The sequence below is a fragment of the Thalassophryne amazonica genome, chromosome 5, assembly GCF_902500255.1.
Source record: "Thalassophryne amazonica chromosome 5, fThaAma1.1, whole genome shotgun sequence".
NCBI lineage: Eukaryota > Metazoa > Chordata > Actinopteri > Batrachoidiformes > Batrachoididae > Thalassophryne > Thalassophryne amazonica.
In genome coordinates, this window is record NC_047107.1 from 82,551,217 (window position 1) to 82,570,680 (window position 19,464).

General features: G+C 40.6%; 2 protein-coding genes across 3 annotated transcripts in view; both read left to right on the forward strand.

The window, feature by feature from the left end:
- nsd3 (nuclear receptor binding SET domain protein 3) overlaps window positions 1-4,145 on the forward strand; it is an 80,138-nt gene extending 75,993 nt beyond the window's left edge. The window contains 1 exon segment of the mRNA XM_034170691.1: window positions 191-4,145. Coding sequence (XP_034026582.1) covers window positions 191-462 — 272 coding nt within the window. The 3' untranslated portion in view covers window positions 463-4,145.
- A 2,857-nt stretch (window positions 4,146-7,002) lies between these two features.
- Window positions 7,003-19,464, forward strand: plpp5 (phospholipid phosphatase 5). Of its 2 annotated transcripts, none has more exons than XM_034170695.1 (8): window positions 7,003-7,153; window positions 13,640-13,767; window positions 13,860-13,968; window positions 14,991-15,081; window positions 15,197-15,260; window positions 15,355-15,479; window positions 17,781-17,952; window positions 19,049-19,464. In XM_034170695.1, the coding sequence occupies exons 2-8, from the start codon at window positions 13,703-13,705 to the stop codon at window positions 19,128-19,130; spliced, it is 708 nt and encodes a 235-aa protein (XP_034026586.1). In that variant the 5' UTR covers window positions 7,003-7,153; window positions 13,640-13,702; the 3' UTR covers window positions 19,131-19,464. The 2 variants fall into 2 exon arrangements, with proteins under 2 accessions (XP_034026586.1, XP_034026585.1); XM_034170694.1 differs by having other exon boundaries at window positions 13,652-13,767.

Below are 19,464 nucleotides of genomic sequence, written 5' to 3' on the forward strand. Positions count from 1 at the left end.
GGAAAGGAGCAGTGGAAAGATGGAACAGCCTCAGCAAAAAAAAAAAAAAAGACAAAATAAAAACAAACTCTCCGCCGGTTTACCTGCACTCTGAATAGATGCAGTGGATCACGGGCATGGATTGATGTATTGAAAGTAGCACATGCAGACATTTATTCATGCCCCATGTGACCTGTTTTCTTGTCGACAGGGCGCTGGGAATGTCCATGGCATGACTGCAGTGTTTGCAGTGCCCCAGCATCATCCCTCTGTGACTTTTGCCCTCGCTCCTTCTGCCGGGATCATGAAGCAGGGGCTCTCACCAGCTCTTCCCTGGAAGGCCGCCCATGTTGCTCCAGTCACAACCCCCTCAGTCCGCTGGGTTCTAATGGCAGCTCAGCCCAGCCACGCCGCTCTGGACTGAGCCCTGTAAAGGTCAAAGAGGAGCCAGCAACTGAGCCAGGCAAGCTGGCTACCGTGTGACGCCACAGATCCTTCAATACCTCATTCCTTAAAAAGTGCACTCCTGTTGTCCGGAGCCTCACCAGTCTCCCAAACTCTTACCTGAAATGGTGCACTTCAGATGGGACATACCGTGCTTGTTTGTTTGTTTTTTGTCCGGCATCCCCCCACCCATTTTTTTAATGACCAGTGTGATACAGAGTTGGAAGTCACGCTGAACATCTCTTTTCAGTTTGTGGCAAGAACAGAGCGACTGGACAATTTTCTGGAGTGTCAGCAGCAGAGGAGGCGACCTGGCGTTACTGTAGGGCGTTTTTCAACTCTCTCACCATAAAATACCACTACATCCTCACAACACTCTCCACAGCTTTTCTGTGCCCATCAGGTGGCTGCAACCACCACCTCATTGTGTATCTCATTTTATTTCTACAGCTGTGGAAATATAAAATGTTATTCTGTTGTCAGCACTTTGGAGAACCCAGTGAGTGAGGCAAGGAGCTGTCGAGAGGGGAGGCGCTCTACAGCCTCCACCATGCTGCTCCTCTCCTTGTTTATCTGCTGTATGCTGTGGTCTTGTTCACGTTTCAGACACGGGAAGGCTTCATGGAGTTCGTGGCGACCACACGGAGCCAGTCTTTCTTCTCCCCCACGAACATCACCCCTCTTGAATTGATTCATTGTCATATTGATCTCTCCTTTTAGAAAGGAGAAGGAAATGACCAATTTGTGCAATTTTTACAGAACCACACTACATTCCAGCCCTTCCTTAGACATGATTTTAATCTACTTATGGGTATAGATGAATATAATTATATACAGTATCTATGTTTATTAATGTTTACAGACAGATTCTCCCGCTTCATCTCGGTGAGTGGTGTATTGAGTTTGTTTAGGTGTTAAGCGTTACACAGACCTCCTTGTGAACATAGTCCTATTTAGGTGAAATATTATGTTATATAGTGTAATGGTATTACATTACAGAAGTGCTCGTGACTTTAATGTTGCCAGTCTCATCATTCTGTACATAATTGGCAGATAGTGTAAAGTACTTAAAGATCAGGAGGGACCGTCACAGCCTCTGACTGTTCCTCAAAGAAGGAAAAGGATTTTTTTTTTTAATGAGAAAAAAAATTATTTGTAATGGAAATATGAGCTCCTCAGTTGTTATTATTTTGATTCATTTCTAAGAGTTTCCTGTTGGGTTTGGCTTGACTCATGTTTCAGATGGAGGGGCCCAGCTTGTGACTACTGGTGCTGTCTTAGTGTTGATAGTCAGGCTTAAGTGAACATCTCAGTTCGACTCTGGCTGTGCTAATTACTGCTCACACTTACGTAGTTCGTTTCTTTGTGTACTGTGACTTGCTTTTATTTTTCATTTTAGTTTTTGCCAAACTTCTCTGAAGCACTTTCATACACAACTTATTGCTACACAAATAAGGTAGATCGTACATATACACAAATGTATATTAAAAGAACATAGGACAAGTGTACATGTTTCAAAATGGGTACTGCTTCTTCATGTTGTAATGTCAGAATTTAAACTGTTGTTAATTTGGTCAGGACACGATGGGTGCTAGGGAAGGTTCTGAGGAAAATGGCCTGGTGTTTTTTTTTTTTTTTGGTACAAGTAGGAAAACTTTTAGCCCCGTTAGCCTGTTCAACCGTCCTGTTACGCAAATGGCCTCTGCGTGCTCCAGGGTTGTGAGGCACTTACTTTTTCCTTTTCACTGGAGTGTATGACTTGGAGAACATTTTCAAGGCTGGGCACAATGTTACTCAGAAGTCCAGTATAATGTACAGAAATGTTAAAAACTTATGTACAGTGTTTTTAAATCGTTCATCTGTCAAATCCAAATTTTTTTGTATTTATTGCACCACATTTTATACCAGTCTTTTCTTTTTCAAACACCTTTTCAGTAAAATTGTCTCCACCAAAATAGACTGTAGGATTTAAACAAAAAAGGGTGGGGGGTTGTTTTTTGCTTAAAATATCTATCTAGACATTGCATATACTTTGTTTCCTTTTTTCATTGGTGTAATGATTCCACATTTGGTAACAGACGCTGCTCATCTGCTTGTTTTGTGACTCACTGTAATTTGTGTGAAAGCAGTTCAATATCAGAATGTAAAGTTTTCTGTTTGGTGTGTTTTTCTGTTCGCTTTGACTGAAGTAATTAAGAAACGAGGAATCTTTTGTCAATTTGTGTTTTCTGCCGATAATTATGTGTCCAAAAGTTGGTCATGGAGCAACAGGGTGAAATGCTGCCAATGTTTTTCTGTTCAGTCTCTCTGCCAATATACATGGTCGTTTCATTGAGAGAAAATAAGTGTTGCCTGTTGTGTTGATTTCCTTTCTCAATACAGGAACTGCTCCCAGCCTCTGGCATTCACACATGCATTGAGCAGGATTTTTTTTTTTTTTTTTTTGAGTAGCTAAATGTAGAAACTAAACCACTTCATTAGTCACTGTAGATCACACAGCGCATTATCAGGTTGGTGCGTCATTAAGGCACTTTGACTTACAAACTCAGTCTGCATGTTAACTGTCTTAAATTGAATTTTCTTTATTTTTAGTCTTCTTTTTTTTGTTTAACTTATTGACCTTAATTTTTTTTCTACACAGCATTCTTATTTCTGTGGCGATGATTATTATACTGCAGGCATCCTTGACTGTGGCTGCATGTCTGTCTGTCTGTCTGTCAGGTCTGGCTGCTAGTTGTGGCGTTGGGTGTCAAAACCTTTTGAGTGCTGACATGTCAAATACATGACGCTGGTTTACGTTTGCTTAATCAGAGAGTGTGTACTTTTTCCTTTCTTTTTTCTTTTTTTTTTATCAAATTCTGCAAAAAAAAAAAAATTATTTTTGCACCTGCACCAACGTGATTCTCTTGTGCCAGGGTGATGACCTCTTGCCCTCCGGAGCAGATGCAGCAGCAGTATTATGTATGCCTCTTAAGTGTCCAAGTGTGTGGCATCATTTCTTTTATGTAATATACTATCTGATGTATATTATTTGTAGAGTTATTGTTGGTGTGCCCCCCCCTTTTTTTTTTTTTTTTTTTTGAGAAAAGACAGCATGTTTGTTCTCATTTAAGTGATCCTTAAAAAGCTTGAGGAAGATTTTAAGTGTCCAGATATTTGCTAATTATTTTTATATATTATATAATTTAGGATTCTCCCCATTGTACGTTGAAAGAGTATTTTTCAACTCACTGTGATGTCTTTTGGTTTGTGTGCAATGTTTCTGTTATATTTTTAATTGACATGCTGTCAGAGGAGAACTAGTGTTGGAATAAACTGAATTCACCGTCATAAACGCTCATCTCTCTTGTTTTTCCTTGTAATAAACTTGCTTACAGTAACTGTAACTGGGGTCATATCTATTTCTCTTGATGTTGCTTCAAATAAACTGGATGAACACAAAGATACCATGATGATTACTGTTTGACTTGTTACTGCATATTGTGGAAGACTTGTAAATAATTTGCATTGAACTTGCATTGGGTCATGTTACTGTGCCGTGCTCTCTTGCCTGTACAATTCTGCTTCTAAACGTGTGTGACTGTTGAAAAAACACTTTTTGTACGACTGTCTTTTTATTTGAGAATATTGATTCTGTCCTTTTTTCATTCTGAAGTTGAGTTTGAAGAGTTCAGACATGCCTGAAGTTTGACTAAATAAAGCTGTACTCTGTCTCAGTGAAAGTTGTTTTTTTTTTTTTTTTTTTTTTTAACTCTTAATATATGGCTTGATATAGATTTACATTTTTTTTTACTGTTAATTTACTGTCTTAATGTATAGAAATTGTTTAGGTTCTTATCATATACATACATTATTTTTATTTAATTTTTTACTTCTATTTTGCCATCCATCCATCTATTTTCTAACGCTTTATCCGGAGTCGGGTCGCGGGGGCAGCAGCTCAAGCAAAGCCGCCTAGACCTCCCGATCCACACACACCTCGCCCAGCAAATCCGGGGGAACCCCAAGGCGTTCCCAAGCCAGCCGAGAGCTGTAGTCCCTCCAGCGTGTCCTGGGTCTTCCCCGGGGCTTCCTCCTAATGGGATGTGCCCGGAACACCTCTCCAGCGAAGCATCCAGGGGGCATCCGGAAAAGATGACTCCTTTCGACGTGGAGGAGCAGCGGCTCGACTCCGAGCTCCTCACCCTATCTCTAAGGGAGCGCCCAGCCACCCTGCGGAGGAAACTCATCTCGGCCGCTTGTACTCGCGATCTCGTTCTTTCGGTCATGAGCCAAATCTCATGACCATAGGCCTCTACACCCTGGCTGCACCTAGAAATTCTGTCCATAAAAATAATAAACAGAACCGGTGACAAAGGGCAGCCCTGGCGGAGGCCAACATGCACTGGAAACAGGTTTGACTTACTACCGGCAATGCGAACCAAGCTCCTGCTGCGGTTGTACAGGGACCGGATAGCCCTTAGCAAAGGACCCCGGACCCCGTACTCCCAGAGCACCCCCCACAGGGTGCCCCGAGGGACACGGTCGAACGCCTTCTCCAGATCCACAAAACACATGTGGACTGGTTGGGCGAACTCCCATGAACCCTCCAGCACCCGATGGAGTGTGTAGAGCTGGTCCAGTGTGCCGCGACCAGGACGAAAACCACACTGCTCCTCCTGAATCCGAGGTTCGACCAATGGTCGAATTCTCCTCTCCAATACTCTAAAATAGACCTTACCGGGGAGGCTGAGGAGTGTGATCCCCCTATAGTTGGAACACACCCTCCAGTCCCCCTTCTTAAACAGAGGGACCACCACCCCGGTCTGCCAATCCAGAGGCACTGTCCCCGATTGCCACGCGATGCTGCAGAGGTGTGTCAGCCAAGACAGTCCCACAACATCCAGAGACTTAAGGTAGTCAGGACGGATTTCATCCACCCCAGGAGCCCTGCCACCGAGGAGCTTTCTAACCACCTCTATTTTGTAATTTGATTTTTAAATTGACCACAATAGAAATGTTTTCACTTTCTTGTGTCATCCATGTATTTTTAATGTATTTACAATTATGTACTTACATTGAACTTTATCTCATCTTCAACAGCTTATCCGGGTCACGAGCAACATCTCCAGCAGGGGACCTCAAACTTCCTTTCCCGGGCCACATTAAACACCTCTGACTCTGTGATACCAAGGTGTTCCCAGGCCAGTTGGAGATATAATCTCTTCACCTAGTCCTGGGTCTTCCTCAAGGTCTCTTCCCAGCTGGATGTGCCTGAAACACCTCCCTAGGGAGGCACCCATGAGGCATCCTTACCAGATGTCCGAACCACCTCAGCTGGCTCCTTTCAACGTAATTGGCGCAGTGGCTCTACTCTGAGTTACTCACGGATGACTGAGCTTCTTACCTCCCATTGAACTTACTAAATAAAATCATGCACTCACACTTTTAATATAAAGGTGATTTATCGCCCCCCTGCTGGAATAGTGTGTTAGTCCAGAATGTAATTAGTAACATTTGCTAATATCTGTAGTCTTATCAACGTTCTTTTTTCACAGCTTTCATCCTTAACCCAAAATACATAAGCATAACAAATGCTAAATGTCAGCTCTCCACAGTTGTATGCGATCGAAGTTAGACACACACACGGAGAGCTTTTTTCTTTTTCGCATTCTGCTGCAAGCAGGTGCTTCTATTTTTAGAAATGCTTTAACATAGATGGTGGTGAAAGACATCAAACACACTACACTTTTCATGGTACTGGCAACATGACACTTAAGTAAACTGACTAAGCCAACTGAACTACAAAAACACAATAAATCAATAACACTAATAATGCTCTTAAACTAACATGAACCACAATAACATTTAAAATCTCAAAACCCAAACATCTATAGTGTATGCACAATGTCCATTGTTTATTGGTCATATAAAATTGCTAATTTCTCCAAAAACATTTGTCCTATCAACTTTATGTTTTCACAGCATTCAGGGGCATAGCACCAAATTCTGGGCCCTAGGTACTAGCCATATTGATATTTTATTGATTTGCATTCCTTTGATGAAAGAAATGAGCCTGCAGACTGTTCATCCTTCAAACTTACTTCAACCAGTAGATGGCGCCTTTCAATGTGACGTGCAGCTGACGTGGCTCACGCATCCATGTGTCAAAACAGACATTATGATCAGCACGAAAAATTCCGGTTATAAAAATAATATACTGGTCATCTGTTTTCTAAACTAGTTTTGCCTGTTAGACCAAATTTTAATGGATGGGGGGGTCATTTATTATATTTTGTTTTATTTTATTTACTTTTTTTATGTATTAACCTAAGGTGAATGGCCTGAGGCAGCTGTACATTTTATATATATATATATATATATATATATATATATATATATATATATATATATATATATATATATATATTACATTACAGATATATTGACATTGATTCAAGTGTATGTTAGCCTGTATTTACAATAGAACTGCCTTTTAAAACATGAATTGTTTATTTGTATATGTATTTCTTGGACTAAACACTGCTTTGACGCCTCATTTATTTTGAAAATCCTTAATGTGTAATACTGTTATTGTATGTAACTTTACAATTCGCTGATCTCCTCCCTCTTCCGCGGTATCGTTGTTTCACCTTAAATGTGCCAATCTTCTGCCCACGGTGGGAAAATATAATGTCATTTTATGTTTCCTGTTAGAGGTACTTGTCGATATGCGGAGAAAAACATGAAGGTAAGTCATGCGTACGGGATTCCCTGCAGTAATATGCGAGAGCTTGACAGATGTTGCTAGCTAGCTAGCAGGTTGTTTTGTTTTATGTATTTGACAGAGGTCGGCACGGGTGAGTGAAATTAATCTCTTCAAGATTAAATACATGCTTATTTTAATGTTAAATTTAACGTTGGGTATGTGTACCGCAGCTGTTGCAAATGCAAGGAATTTGACTCTAGTTGAATTTTACTCTCCATACAGGCATGTATAAATATACACTAAACAATTAACAATAAAAAATGTGTGCAAAGGAGAAACAGACAAACAGATTGAGTTGTACATGAGGGATATGAATTAGTGAGTTTTGTGGCAGGTTAAATTGTTCATCAGTGTGATGGTCTGTAGGAAGAAACTTGTCTGTAGAGGTGGGCGGATTGATCCTAATATCAATACCAACACTGGTATTGATATTGACCGATCCTCGTGTAAAAAGATCGATACTCAAGCTTTATTCTCTCCCGCACGCACTGACTGCTGCACACGCAGATTCATCAAAGTCTACTCTGTCTGTAAGAGCAGCGCTGCACTGTCACACAACATGTAGCAGCGCACCCTTGTATTGTGGTTTGTCAGCCCTCTACCTCAGGAGATTTTGTTTTAAGTTGTGTTGAGTGATATTTTTTTAAACAAAAATGTTGATTGTGATAATAAAGTATTTTGTTGTCAAGTACAATGTTTGGTGAAATTCTATCCTAGGTCTTTTGGATCCTTTGGATCTAAGAAGCTTAAATATGAAACAGTATCGGTATCAGCAATACTGGGCCTGTATTTACTTGGTATCGGATCAATACCAAAATTCCCGGTATCGCCCACCTCTAGTTGTATCTTGCTGTTTTGATGTACAGAGCTCTGTGACCTCAACTAGAGGGGAGGAGTTTAAACGGTGTGTGTCCGGGGTATGAGGGGTCTGCAGAGATGTGACCAGTATTTGGGTTAAGTAGTTTGGGACTCTACTGTCAATACCAAATACATGTAAAAGTGCTAGCCTCATGATCATGTGACCTATATTGACCAATGAGAGAGAGTGACGTGTACCAGTAAAATTTCACTATAGAATATGGCTACATCAGCTTGTTAAAAACAGTGTCTCTGGAGCTCACTGAGAATGTTCGTTTTTTTTTCACATTTGCATATACATTTTAAGTATAAAGCACAAATAAAGTCATAATTTTAAAATACGCTCTGTTTAATAGATGTATATCAAAGACCAAAACCTTGCCATTTTCAACACACAAAAGCTGTGCTTTTGCACATGTAGAATTGTCTACACTGACTGAAGCCTTTAAATATTAAATTTATAAATGTATATTTTGTGCTGTATTTGGTGACGTAGCAGGCGTCATGTTTCTCCCCATGGTTATCTTAAGTTGTTGGCTCACATGAAGATTAGGGCCACAGCCAGCAGGTGGCTTCGTATAGAAGATATTACATACCATAGTCTCAACAAAGTAGGTTTTCTTCAGTTGTTGCTTCTTGCACCTTATTATGCTTATTTTATTTTTTATTTATTTATTTTTTATATATTTAATCGTTGCTGCTACTGACTGGTTGTCACCAACAAAGTTTCATTGTTTATTACAATGACAATCAAGTCTCTCTTGTCTCTTATTATTAATGCACCAAAGTTCACTCAGATAAAACTGAAGTTATTGTACTTGGCCCCACAAATCTTACGAAGCATGGTGTCTAACCAGATCTTTACTCTGGATGGCATTTCCTGACCTCTAGTAATACTGTGAGAAATCTTGGAGTCATTTTTGATCAGTGATATGTCATTCAAAGCGCATATTAAACAAATATGTAGACTGCCTTTTTGCATTTACGCATATACTCTAAAATCAGAAAGGTCTTGTCTCAGAGTGATTGCTGAAAAACTAATTCATGCATTTATTTCCTCTAGGCTGGACTATTGTAATTCCTTATTATCAGTTGTCCTAAAAGTTCCCTAAAAGCCTTCAGTTAATTCAAAATGCTGCAGCTAGAGTACTGACGGGGACTAGCAGGAGCGAGCATATCCACCCGTGGTGGCCTCTCTCATGTGCTTCCTGTTAATTCTAGAATAGAATTTAAAATTCTTCTTCTTACTTATAAGGTTTTGAATAATCAGGTCCCATCTTATCTCAGGGACCGTAGTACCATATCCCCCTAATAGAGCGCTTCGCTCTCAGACTGCAGGCTTACTTGTAGTTCATAGGGTTTGTAAGAGTAGAATGGGAGGCAGAGCCTTCAGCTTTCAGGCTCCTCTCCCTGTGGAACCAGCTCCCATTCAGACTCAGGGAGACAGATACCCTCTCTACTTTTAAGATTAGGCTTAAAACTTCCTTTTCGCTAAGGCTTAGTAGGGCTGGATCGGGTGACCACTGTACTATCCCTTGGTTATGCTGCTTTAGACGTAGACTGTGGGGGGTTCCCATGATGCACTGTTTCTTTCTCTTTTGCTCTGTATGCATCACTCCGCATTTAATCATTAGTGATCGATCTCTGCCCCCCTCCACAGCATGTCTTTTTCCTGGTTCTTTCCTCAGCCCCAACCAGTCTCAGCAGAAGACTGCCCTCCCTGAGCCTGGTTCTGCTGAGGTTTCTTCCTGTTAAGAGGAGTTTTTCCTTCCACTGTTGCCAGTGCTTGCTCACAGGGGGTCGTTTTGACCGTTGGGGTTTTCATGATTGTTGTATGGCCTGCCTTACAATTAAAGCGCCCTTGGGGCAACTGTTTGTTGTGATTTGGCGCTATATAAATAAAATTGATTGATTGATTGATATATGCAATTTATTCTTGCAAGACAGAAGGTATGTGGTGCATGAGTGAATGTGCTGTGTGTGAGACCCCCATCCGCCCTTCCCGAATAGCCTACAACATCCTACTCAAAGCCGACTGACAGCTTCCTATCAGAAGGGCCGCCACCCCAAAACAACACAAAGACAGACAAGAACAAACGACGAGTGATGAAGACAATAACTGTGACATGAGGACACTGAGGAGACGGGGCCCCATCCATACAACATACCAGGACAAAACAACCACACATTAACCAAACAGTGACAGTAACAGTCTGTTGTCTAATTAGTGAGCATCTATACCCTAATCTAGGACACCAGAGTCTTGATTCCCTTGAGAGCACCCAAAACCGAATTGTGGTGACGGCCACAAACACACGACCATCCATGCACAGAGATCCAGATCACAGCTAAATATCTGATCACTAGTGTGGCTGGTGTGTTGGGCCAAGACAAGAGTACGGAACCTTACCATATGACATGGCCCACTCCAGCACGTAAGAAGCCGTGCGGCCGGCCGTGAGCAATTACGTACTCTTTTGGTTAAAAGGGTGGGTGTTTATAAGCTTTAACCTTTGTCCATACCCTTTCGGACACATGGCCACGTTGTTGGATTTGTGAGGTTAATTTACTATTTTCGGTCTGTGTGTGCCGAATAAATTCATTCATTCATTCAAATAATAAAGAACAGGATTCAGTTTGGTATATCAAATTAAAATGATGTTGAACAAAGAAAGATTTTAGTTAATACATTTGATAGTTGTTATTTGATGATTAACTTCACACTGTTCAAGGTTATTATCATTAACTATTTAACTTGGTAGGAGTTGGCGATAGAGTAAGGTAACATTCCTGAGTGTGTTTTGTCAAGATAACCACAAAGTAATTCCATGCTTTCTTAAATTCAAATGAAACACAATGTTAGCTATTGAATTAAGCATTGAAGCTTGAAGAATAGTGCAAGGATACAGATATACAGACAGAAGCGTGCGATCCGACCCACTGTGGAGATCTGTGCACACAGTGTTGGATCCACCTGCTCTGGTTGCTCGTCCAGAACAAAAGAGGGATCATCTCCTTCATCATCAGAATCCTCGCTGTCTGGTTCAGACTCGGACGACGCGCTGCGCGCTCCGTCTTGCTCTAATTTAAAACAAAAATAAAAAAACCTGAAGCGCTTGCTCAACATTCATAAGAAGACTCATTTTTACAAAAAAAAAAACACCACCACACTAACCACACGCATTAAATACTCCACCAAAATTATACACACTCCAAACACGCTAAATATTTCTCAAATCTGTCACATACCAAAACTCTAATCGCTGGCTGTACACCTGAAATGAGCGTGTACTCAGTGTTTTTCGCATGTCGATGCATTCATAGATTTGCTTGCAGGTGCGTATGTTTTGTTTTTAATGTGTATATATACTGTCGTGTGTAGCCCTTGCCGCACTCCTGCCTTTGTGTTTTTGCATTGCAGAAATGTGCTCCGTTCTCAAAACTGTAAAGCAAACAGCACTCAGGTTTCCAGATGTACAGCGGGACACACTGCTTCCTTGACAGGCCTGGGGACATCAGATCTCAAAGTTCAGAGTCCTTCTGTGTCTGTGCCCACCCCACACAAAAGTAGAAAAATATTGCCATTTAAATTCACAAGAAAACTTTAAACTTCCTGTCTCTTATTTCAGCATTGACAGAGAGAAAGAGAGAGAGAGATAGTGCTGTGGTTTGTCAGCCCTCTACCTCAGGAGATTTTGTTTTAAGTTGTGTTGAGTAATATTTTTTTAAACAAAAATGTTGATTGTGATAATAGCGCTGTATCTCTCTGCCTTTTTTTTCAAAACCCTGGTGTTTCTGATCACCTATCAAAGCTGTTCACACGTGAATGTCTGCTCCTGCTGAAACCCTTTTCACACTTGATGCTGAAAGTCACACTTCTGTAAACTGCCACCTGGTTTGCACAAACCGAGGCGCAGTTTGCTCTGAGAGATCACCGCAGACGACACAAAATATTATGTCGTGATGGCCCTCAGCAAAAGTCCAGGTTTCCTGTTTCATTTGAGCTTCGTTGTTCTTCATTACTGCCATGTGACCTGGTCTTAAGATTTTATTCACCTTATGTACTTACTGAAACATTGTACAAATAGTGGGAAATTGGTTGGTATTAGCAGAAAACGGATTTTAGGTAATGTCTCCTCAGTGTTGTCAAGTTAAACATGGTCGCAAGGAACACTGACATCATGCGTTCACAGTAAAAGTATTTGCTGGGATGCTGATATTTAGGGAATAACCCTGTTGTGTCTGATGATGGGCGGATGTTCATGCTGGGTTATACGGTCGAACATACAGCTTTAAAGTAGTAGTTTTACGTAAAACAGATGTGTTCGTCCATATTCATTTTTCTGTAGATAATTCACCTTACCATGAAGCAGTGATCACCTCTCCAACAGCGGTCAGGAGGCGGAGTAATCTATCGAATGTGAAAATCCATCAAATGTAAAATGGTAATTCTGTATCAGAATCCACATCAATACTTTCATACTGTTTCTTAAATTAACCCGTTTCGGCAGCGGCACGCAACTTTCTCTCACTCTGAGCTAACAGCGCTAACAGCTAGCAGCATGCACAACCGGTGTCCTGAAGAATTGTGCATCTCGAAAGTTCTGCGTCCCGACAGTACTACGCATGCGCGCACATGTGCAGTTGCACTAGAAGGGCAGGAATGACATTCGACAGTAATCACATCTCGTCAGGGCGTGAAGTAATACATCTTTTGCCACCATTTTTGCAGAAATTACACATATATAAGATATTATACGGTCTGCACTCTCACACAATTAACCAATCAGATTTGTGGAAAAAAATGTAATTGAATAATGTTTTATTGTAAAATGGTGTGAACAACATGAACTATCTGATGATGTTTAACTTTTCTACCAGTAGCATTAGCGAGCCACGCCATCTTGGAAGTAGGAATGTTACAATGTTAATCAAAATAAAGGTTTCGATAAAATTAATTCTCTAAATTTTCATAATAAAGGATGCACATCATCGAGTCATGCGCAAGCCATATCCAAAAGTTGAGGCCGATCTGACAAATAGTCAGAGAGATATACGAGCAACATTCGCACTCACGCATATGCTTCTTGCTTTATAGATAGATATATTTTAAGTTATCTATTTCCTGTTTCTGCCCCCTTTTTTTGTGAGCCAGCAATTTAATGGTTATTATTTCTGGCTAGTTCAAGATATTTATTTATGGTGGTGTTAAAACCATTTCTAAAAACCTTTAGTTTGTGCCCTGCGACTGGTGGCCTGTCCGGGGTGTACCCTTCGCTTGCCCAATTTCCCACTGGGATAAGCTCTACTTTACTGGCAATGCTGTCGTTCACGTTTGCACCCTAAAACCGTCAGCAGTTAAATTTAAATTCATTAAGCTTTCTTCCCTTCATCACATTAGTTCTTGTAATGACAGCTTTACTGTGTCTTGTTAATGGACGTGTGCATGTGTGGCTGTTTTAAAATATTACTTTCTATATTCCCGCAGGCAGCAGACTGCCAAATGCTAACAGTGGCTTGTTTGTTATAGGTTTAATAGCAATTTATAGTATGTTTCTAATATAGCTTAAACCTTTAAAAAAGTATTCTGTTAATTTTCTTCAATTGCTGTTATATTGAAAGGAGTGCAGTGATGATGGTGGCTGTCGACTGAAGACATTTCTGAGAAACAAAATGAAGAGAATGCGAGGTTTCTTGTCAGAAAGTTCTGTCCGGATGGGGCTGTTGGTCATGTTCCTGTAAGTACATCCTCTGAATCGTGTCGTATTCACAGTTTTATGGATTCATGACTTCTGTTCTTGTGTGTATACTGCATCTGTGCTGCACACAGCGTGACAGAACAGCTCCCCCCTTTCTACCGTGAGATCCAGGCAGAGGAGATGTGGTTGTATAAGTTCCATCATGTGGAAAGGGACCACGTACCCACCTTTCTTATGTTTGTAAGTGACACTGCCACATCCATGTGAGCTCATTTTTCTTTAACCAGATAAACTGAACAGGTTCTACCCTAATATCATGCTGGTCTCATTTGTTCCAGTATCTGTATCAGTTTTTGGAATATTTGTTAAAAAATCTTGAAAGGTCCTCTAGATGTTGCTCTAAAGAACCAGCCTTTCAGACCAAAATAACACTTCCCTACAGCCACTCCTCCAGTTCCTACCTCCTCCCACCCCTGCCGCTACTGCCTCAAACCACTTTCTGACAAAACTAAGGTTAGTTTTCTCGCAAGGTGGCTGAGTGACACGCAGCAGCTTACTGGTAAACTGTAAATACAGATGTCGTGAGACAAAGGTTTTACAGAGCGGGACTTGCATGCGCTGCTAGACCAGAAACTTAAATAGGCAATATAAAATAAATATTGGAGCAACTTTAAACGCAGTAGCACTTACCGTAAGTATACATTACTCACACAAGTATCAGATCTTTCCAAGATGACTTTCATCTCATCATATGTGCTTCTAAAATATTTATACTTCTTAAAAATTCTGTACAAGATATCAAAATAGTTGAAGGAAATTGCTACAGAAAAGGCCGACAACCTAGCAAATGTAATCACTTCTACTGACGACTACCGCAAGATGTTCTGTAATGCAAAAGGGTTGAAAGTAATGAAACCATCACCTCCAATCAGTTCAATTTCATATACGGTACTGGTCAAAGGTTTGGAGTGTGTCCCCTGCACTTAGTCACACCTGAACAAACTCAGGAAAATCGCTGAAGACAGGACAAAATGAGATGTGAGTGTGAAGGCCTGATGCTACCACAGGATTTCAAGTGTCTACTGTGACAGCAGATATAGTTAATTGTCCTTAAATATTTCCAAAAGTAGTACAAAGGATAGAGAGAAACATGCAGGTGTTGCCCTTTTAATTAGAAGTGCGGGAACAAAGAGGAAATTATTGTATTTGGGTTTAAATTCAGTGGTTTTGTTATATTTTCTGCTTATTGTTTCTCACATCAGAGTGTGGCGTGTTTCACCCCGCTGCTAGTGATCTTGCTTTTCACTTTTGTGAAGAAGTCTGAGCGAGGAGATCTGAAAGAAGCCTCACTTGGTAAAACAAAACAAAAAAAACCTATTGTCTTTTCCATCTAGAATTTTTTTTATTTATTTGTTTTATTTTCTTGCTCTTCTGGTTCTGTTTTTTTTTTTTTTTCTCTGTCATCCAGCTGTGACTCTGACTCTTGTGCTGAATGGAGTTTTCACTAATGTCATCAAACTGGTCGTTGGCAGGTACAGTAATATGCATGTATGCTGCATATGTTAGGTTAAAAAATTACATAACATAATGTTGGAGAAAAGCTGAACCATGTCCTCTCTCTTTTAGGCCACGCCCAGACTTCTATCTACCGCTGTTTCCCAGATGGTCAGATGACATGGAGCTACGCTGCAGTGGTGACCCACATGTAGTAATGGAGGGCAGGAAAAGCTTTCCGAGTGGACACTCTTCTTGTGAGAGATGGTTTATGCCTCTGTAGCTGCTGCATTTTACCATTTACATCACAGGCAACATGGAACGAGGAAAAATAAATAAAAGAATATACAATGAATGTATGAAACCTGTGAAAATTGATACCTTTTCTCCTCCAGCATGTTTTTATGAGCAGGAGACTCTGATGCTGCCTGTTAATATTCCCCACCAGCCAGAAGGTGGATATTCAGTGCATCTGGAAAGTATACCCCATAATGACAATGTGAAAAAGTTGTGGGTTTTTTTTTTTTTTTTTGGTGCAAATTTATTAAAAAAAAAAAAACACAAACAACAACGAAGGAATCACATGTACATATGTATTCACATCCTTTGCCATGAAGCTCCAAATTGATCTCAGGTGCATCCTGTTTCCACTCATCATCCTTGATTTGGAAAGGTACACACCTGTCTACATATAAGGTCCCACAGATGACAGTGTATGTCAGAGTATAAACCAAGCATGAAGTCAAGGAATTGTCAGTATTGTCTCAAGGCAGAAACCTGGTGACGGGTACAGAAACATTTCTGTTGTTGCGAAGGTTCCAATAAGCACAGTGGTCTCCATCATCTGTAAATGGAAGAAGTATAGATTCACCAGGACTCTTCCTAGAACTGGCCACGTCTAAACTGAGCGATCAGAAGAGAAGGGCTTTCGTCAGGGAGGTGACCAAGAACCTGATGGTCACTCTGTCAGAGCTCCTGCATTCCTCTGTGGATAGAGCAGAACCTTCCAGAAGGACAACCATCTCTGCAGCGACCACACCAATCAGGCCTGTATGGTTGAGTGGCCAGGGCGGAAGCCACTCCTTAGTAAAAGGCACATGGCAGCCCACCTGGAGTTTGCCCAAAGGTACCTGAAGGACTCTCATCAGACCAGAGAATTTTGTTTCTCATGGTCTGATGAGACAAAGATTGAACTCTTTGGCGTGAATGTCAGGCATCATGTTTGGAGAAAACCAGGCACCATCCTACAGTGAAGCATGGTGGTGGCAGCATCATGCTGTGGGGATGTTTATTCAGCAGCAGCCAGCAGGAACTGGGAGACTAATCAGGATTGACGGAAAGATGAATTCAACAATGTACAGAGACTTCATGGATGAAAACCTGCTCCAGAGTGCTCTTGACCTCAGACTGGTGCGACGGTTCATCTTTGATCAAAACTGCCCAAAGATAGGTGCGCAAAGTTTGTGGAATCATATTCAAGAAGACTTGAGGCTGTACTTGCTGCCAAAGGTGCATCAACAAAGTATTGCGCAAAGGCTGTGAATACTTATGTGCAAGGTTTGGGTAGGATTACTTTGAAGAATACATGTGGATTACATGTATGTATGTACATACATTTGGATTACTTGTAATCTTATTACTTTTGGATTACATTTCAAAGTAATCCTACCCAACCTTGCTTATGTGCATGTGATTTCTTTCTTTTTTTTTCTTTTTTTTTAATTGTTAATAAATTTTCAGAAATTAAAAAAAAAATTTTCATGTTGTCATTATGGGGTGTTGTGAATAGAATTTTGAGGGGGAAAAATATTCCAATTGGAATAAGGCTGTAACATAACAAAATGTGGAAAAAGTGAAGCGATGTGAATACTTTCTGGATGTACTGTAGAAAGGCATGCATGCATCAGTGTTGCATTTTGTCCTCACAATAACTTCAACAAAATGCATTGAAATTTAATCAAAATTGAACTGGACATTATAAATGAGTGTAGCTTTGACATGTTTGAATGTGAGCATGGTTTGGCTTCATGTCTTGACGGATTCTCCACTTTACTGAATAGAGTACTTATTTATCGATTGATTCATTCATTTATGGTTCAGTCTTTTAGCAGCTATAGATTTCATTGTTATTATTTATTCATTATTTCATTTATTTTGGTCACCACTGTTTGTCTCTTTTTCATGCCTCTAACCCATCAGCCACAATAAATAAATAAATATGAATATTTGATCAACATAAATTTTAAAAGCAGAACTGCTAATATTCTATTTACCCCAATCCCAATGTGGTAGCGTGGTTAGGTCAGCAACAGAACTTGCTTTTGTTTCCAGATATAATATTGGAACAGAAAAGACATGCTTTTGTGAATATCTTTGAATTTATCTCCCAAACTAATCAAGCCAACATTAAGCCATTTGAATGCCAAGTTACACATTACCAGGGGGAGCTGCGTGGTGCATGCACTCTTGTCTTTTTGGTGTTTTATCTGTTTTCTCTATTTATATTTTGAACTTGCTCTGGTTCTGATTGCCTTTTGATCTTTTGTACTTGCTCTCAGTTGCATTTGCAGGATTGGGTTTCACAGCGCTATACATTGCAGGAAAGTTGCACTGCTTCAATGCAGTGGGCCAGGGCAGAGCTTGGAGGTTGTGCGCCTTCCTCACCCCTCTACTCATGGCAGCTGTGATTGCCCTGTCCAGAACCTGTGACTACAAACACCACTGGGCAAGGTCATACTCAGTTATTCAGCTTTAGTTCTTTCATAATACCAGCCCCTCACATTTACTGATCCTAGGAACTAGATCTTAAGTACTTTAGTACTCATCTTACAGAGATTGAGTCTAGCTAGACTTAGATCCTGGTCCTGTTTGCACCAGAGTAGTAATACACTGCTCTTTATGTAAGGTGCTGTAGTGACACAGTCGCATCTGCACAGGTCTCAGCTTGTTAAACCTGTTGTTTTGTTTTGTATGATATTTTATTTATTTGTGCAGTTCTAATCTTGAACATCACTTAGAAATTGTGTTAGTGCAGCTGAATTGCCAGTTTACTCATTCCCATTTCAGAGACTGCTGGGGAATGGGATGTTCCAAAAAGGACCCCAATCAACTGAATCAGACGATTTGTGAAAATCAACACAAACCCCGCCAGTATTCACACTCGAGTTCCACAAGTCAGGGCTAGGATGGGATGTGTGTTTGACTTACTGAGTATGGAATACAGTTTGCTCTGAGATTGAATATTCTTGACAATGATCCTTGTGAGTACTTTACTGCACACAAAAAAGCATTGTAATACTGCTGTAGTAGTTGCAGTCCATGCATCGACCCTTTCATTTCCAGAGAAGGACAAGTCCTTTTTTTTCAAATTAAGCCAGATTACACAGAGCTATGCATCATTACCTGTCCTTCAGTTATTTCACCAGAATCTCATAGAGATTCCGTGATTTGTAGCCAACCTGTGGATCATCCACCACAACCCTGGTACCAGGGATTTCCAACTTCCTGGCAAGAAGATCTGCCAGATAATACAGCAGAGTTATCTGTTAGGAACGTGACATCATTAGCTATGTCTTCGATGGAATGAGGTGTAGGTTTAGAGGAACCTATGTTTACAAACTGATCCAAAGTATAAACTAGAATTTATCCTTTTTGTATTGCAAATTTACAAATTTGGGAAGTTCTTCAACTTTCCCAGATGCATTCTCATTTCTTTCTCAAAAGCTCTGTGTGAGCTTTTGAAACACACACATTACAGTACAGAGTGGGAAAAACTATTGTGTTGAAGAAACTCCTCATTTTGCTGTTTTTGTTTCATTATTTTTAGATGTATTCGTGGGTTCTGTGCTTGGTCTTGTGTTCGCCTGGCTGTGCTACAGACAACACTACCCTCCGCTTCAGGACCCTAATTGCCACAGACCTCTGCGACACAGAGAGACTGTTCCTGCTGCACAGGAGCGCAAGCTTGCCAACTCCAGCTACATCCTTCCTGTGTAGAACAGCTGTAACTGCATAACACTTCTCACAATAGATTACTTGGTAATCCTTCCAACTGTGGTGTTGCACCCTTAGGGCTGGGAAGAGTATCATGATTTAATATATTCACAGCGTCTGACTAAACGTAGCAGGTGGGTTTTTTTCTTTTGGTGTTGTGAATCATGATGCACAATTGTGTTGTTACAAATCGGGGCATCTCACATGACTTTTTGAGATACTGCACAGTGCCTACAGAAATAGCAGCTG

Excerpts from the sequence above, each read along its gene's own strand:
- plpp5 (XM_034170694.1), top strand. The coding sequence starts at position 7,106 with ATGTTTCCTGTTAGAGGTACTTGTCGATATGCGGAGAAAAACATGAAG. Across the intron at positions 7,154-13,651 it reads ATGCGGAGAAAAACATGAAG|GAGTGCAGTGATGATGGTGG; the intron begins GTAAGTCATGCG and ends TTATATTGAAAG. Across the intron at positions 13,768-13,859 it reads GGGCTGTTGGTCATGTTCCT|CGTGACAGAACAGCTCCCCC; the intron begins GTAAGTACATCC and ends TGCTGCACACAG.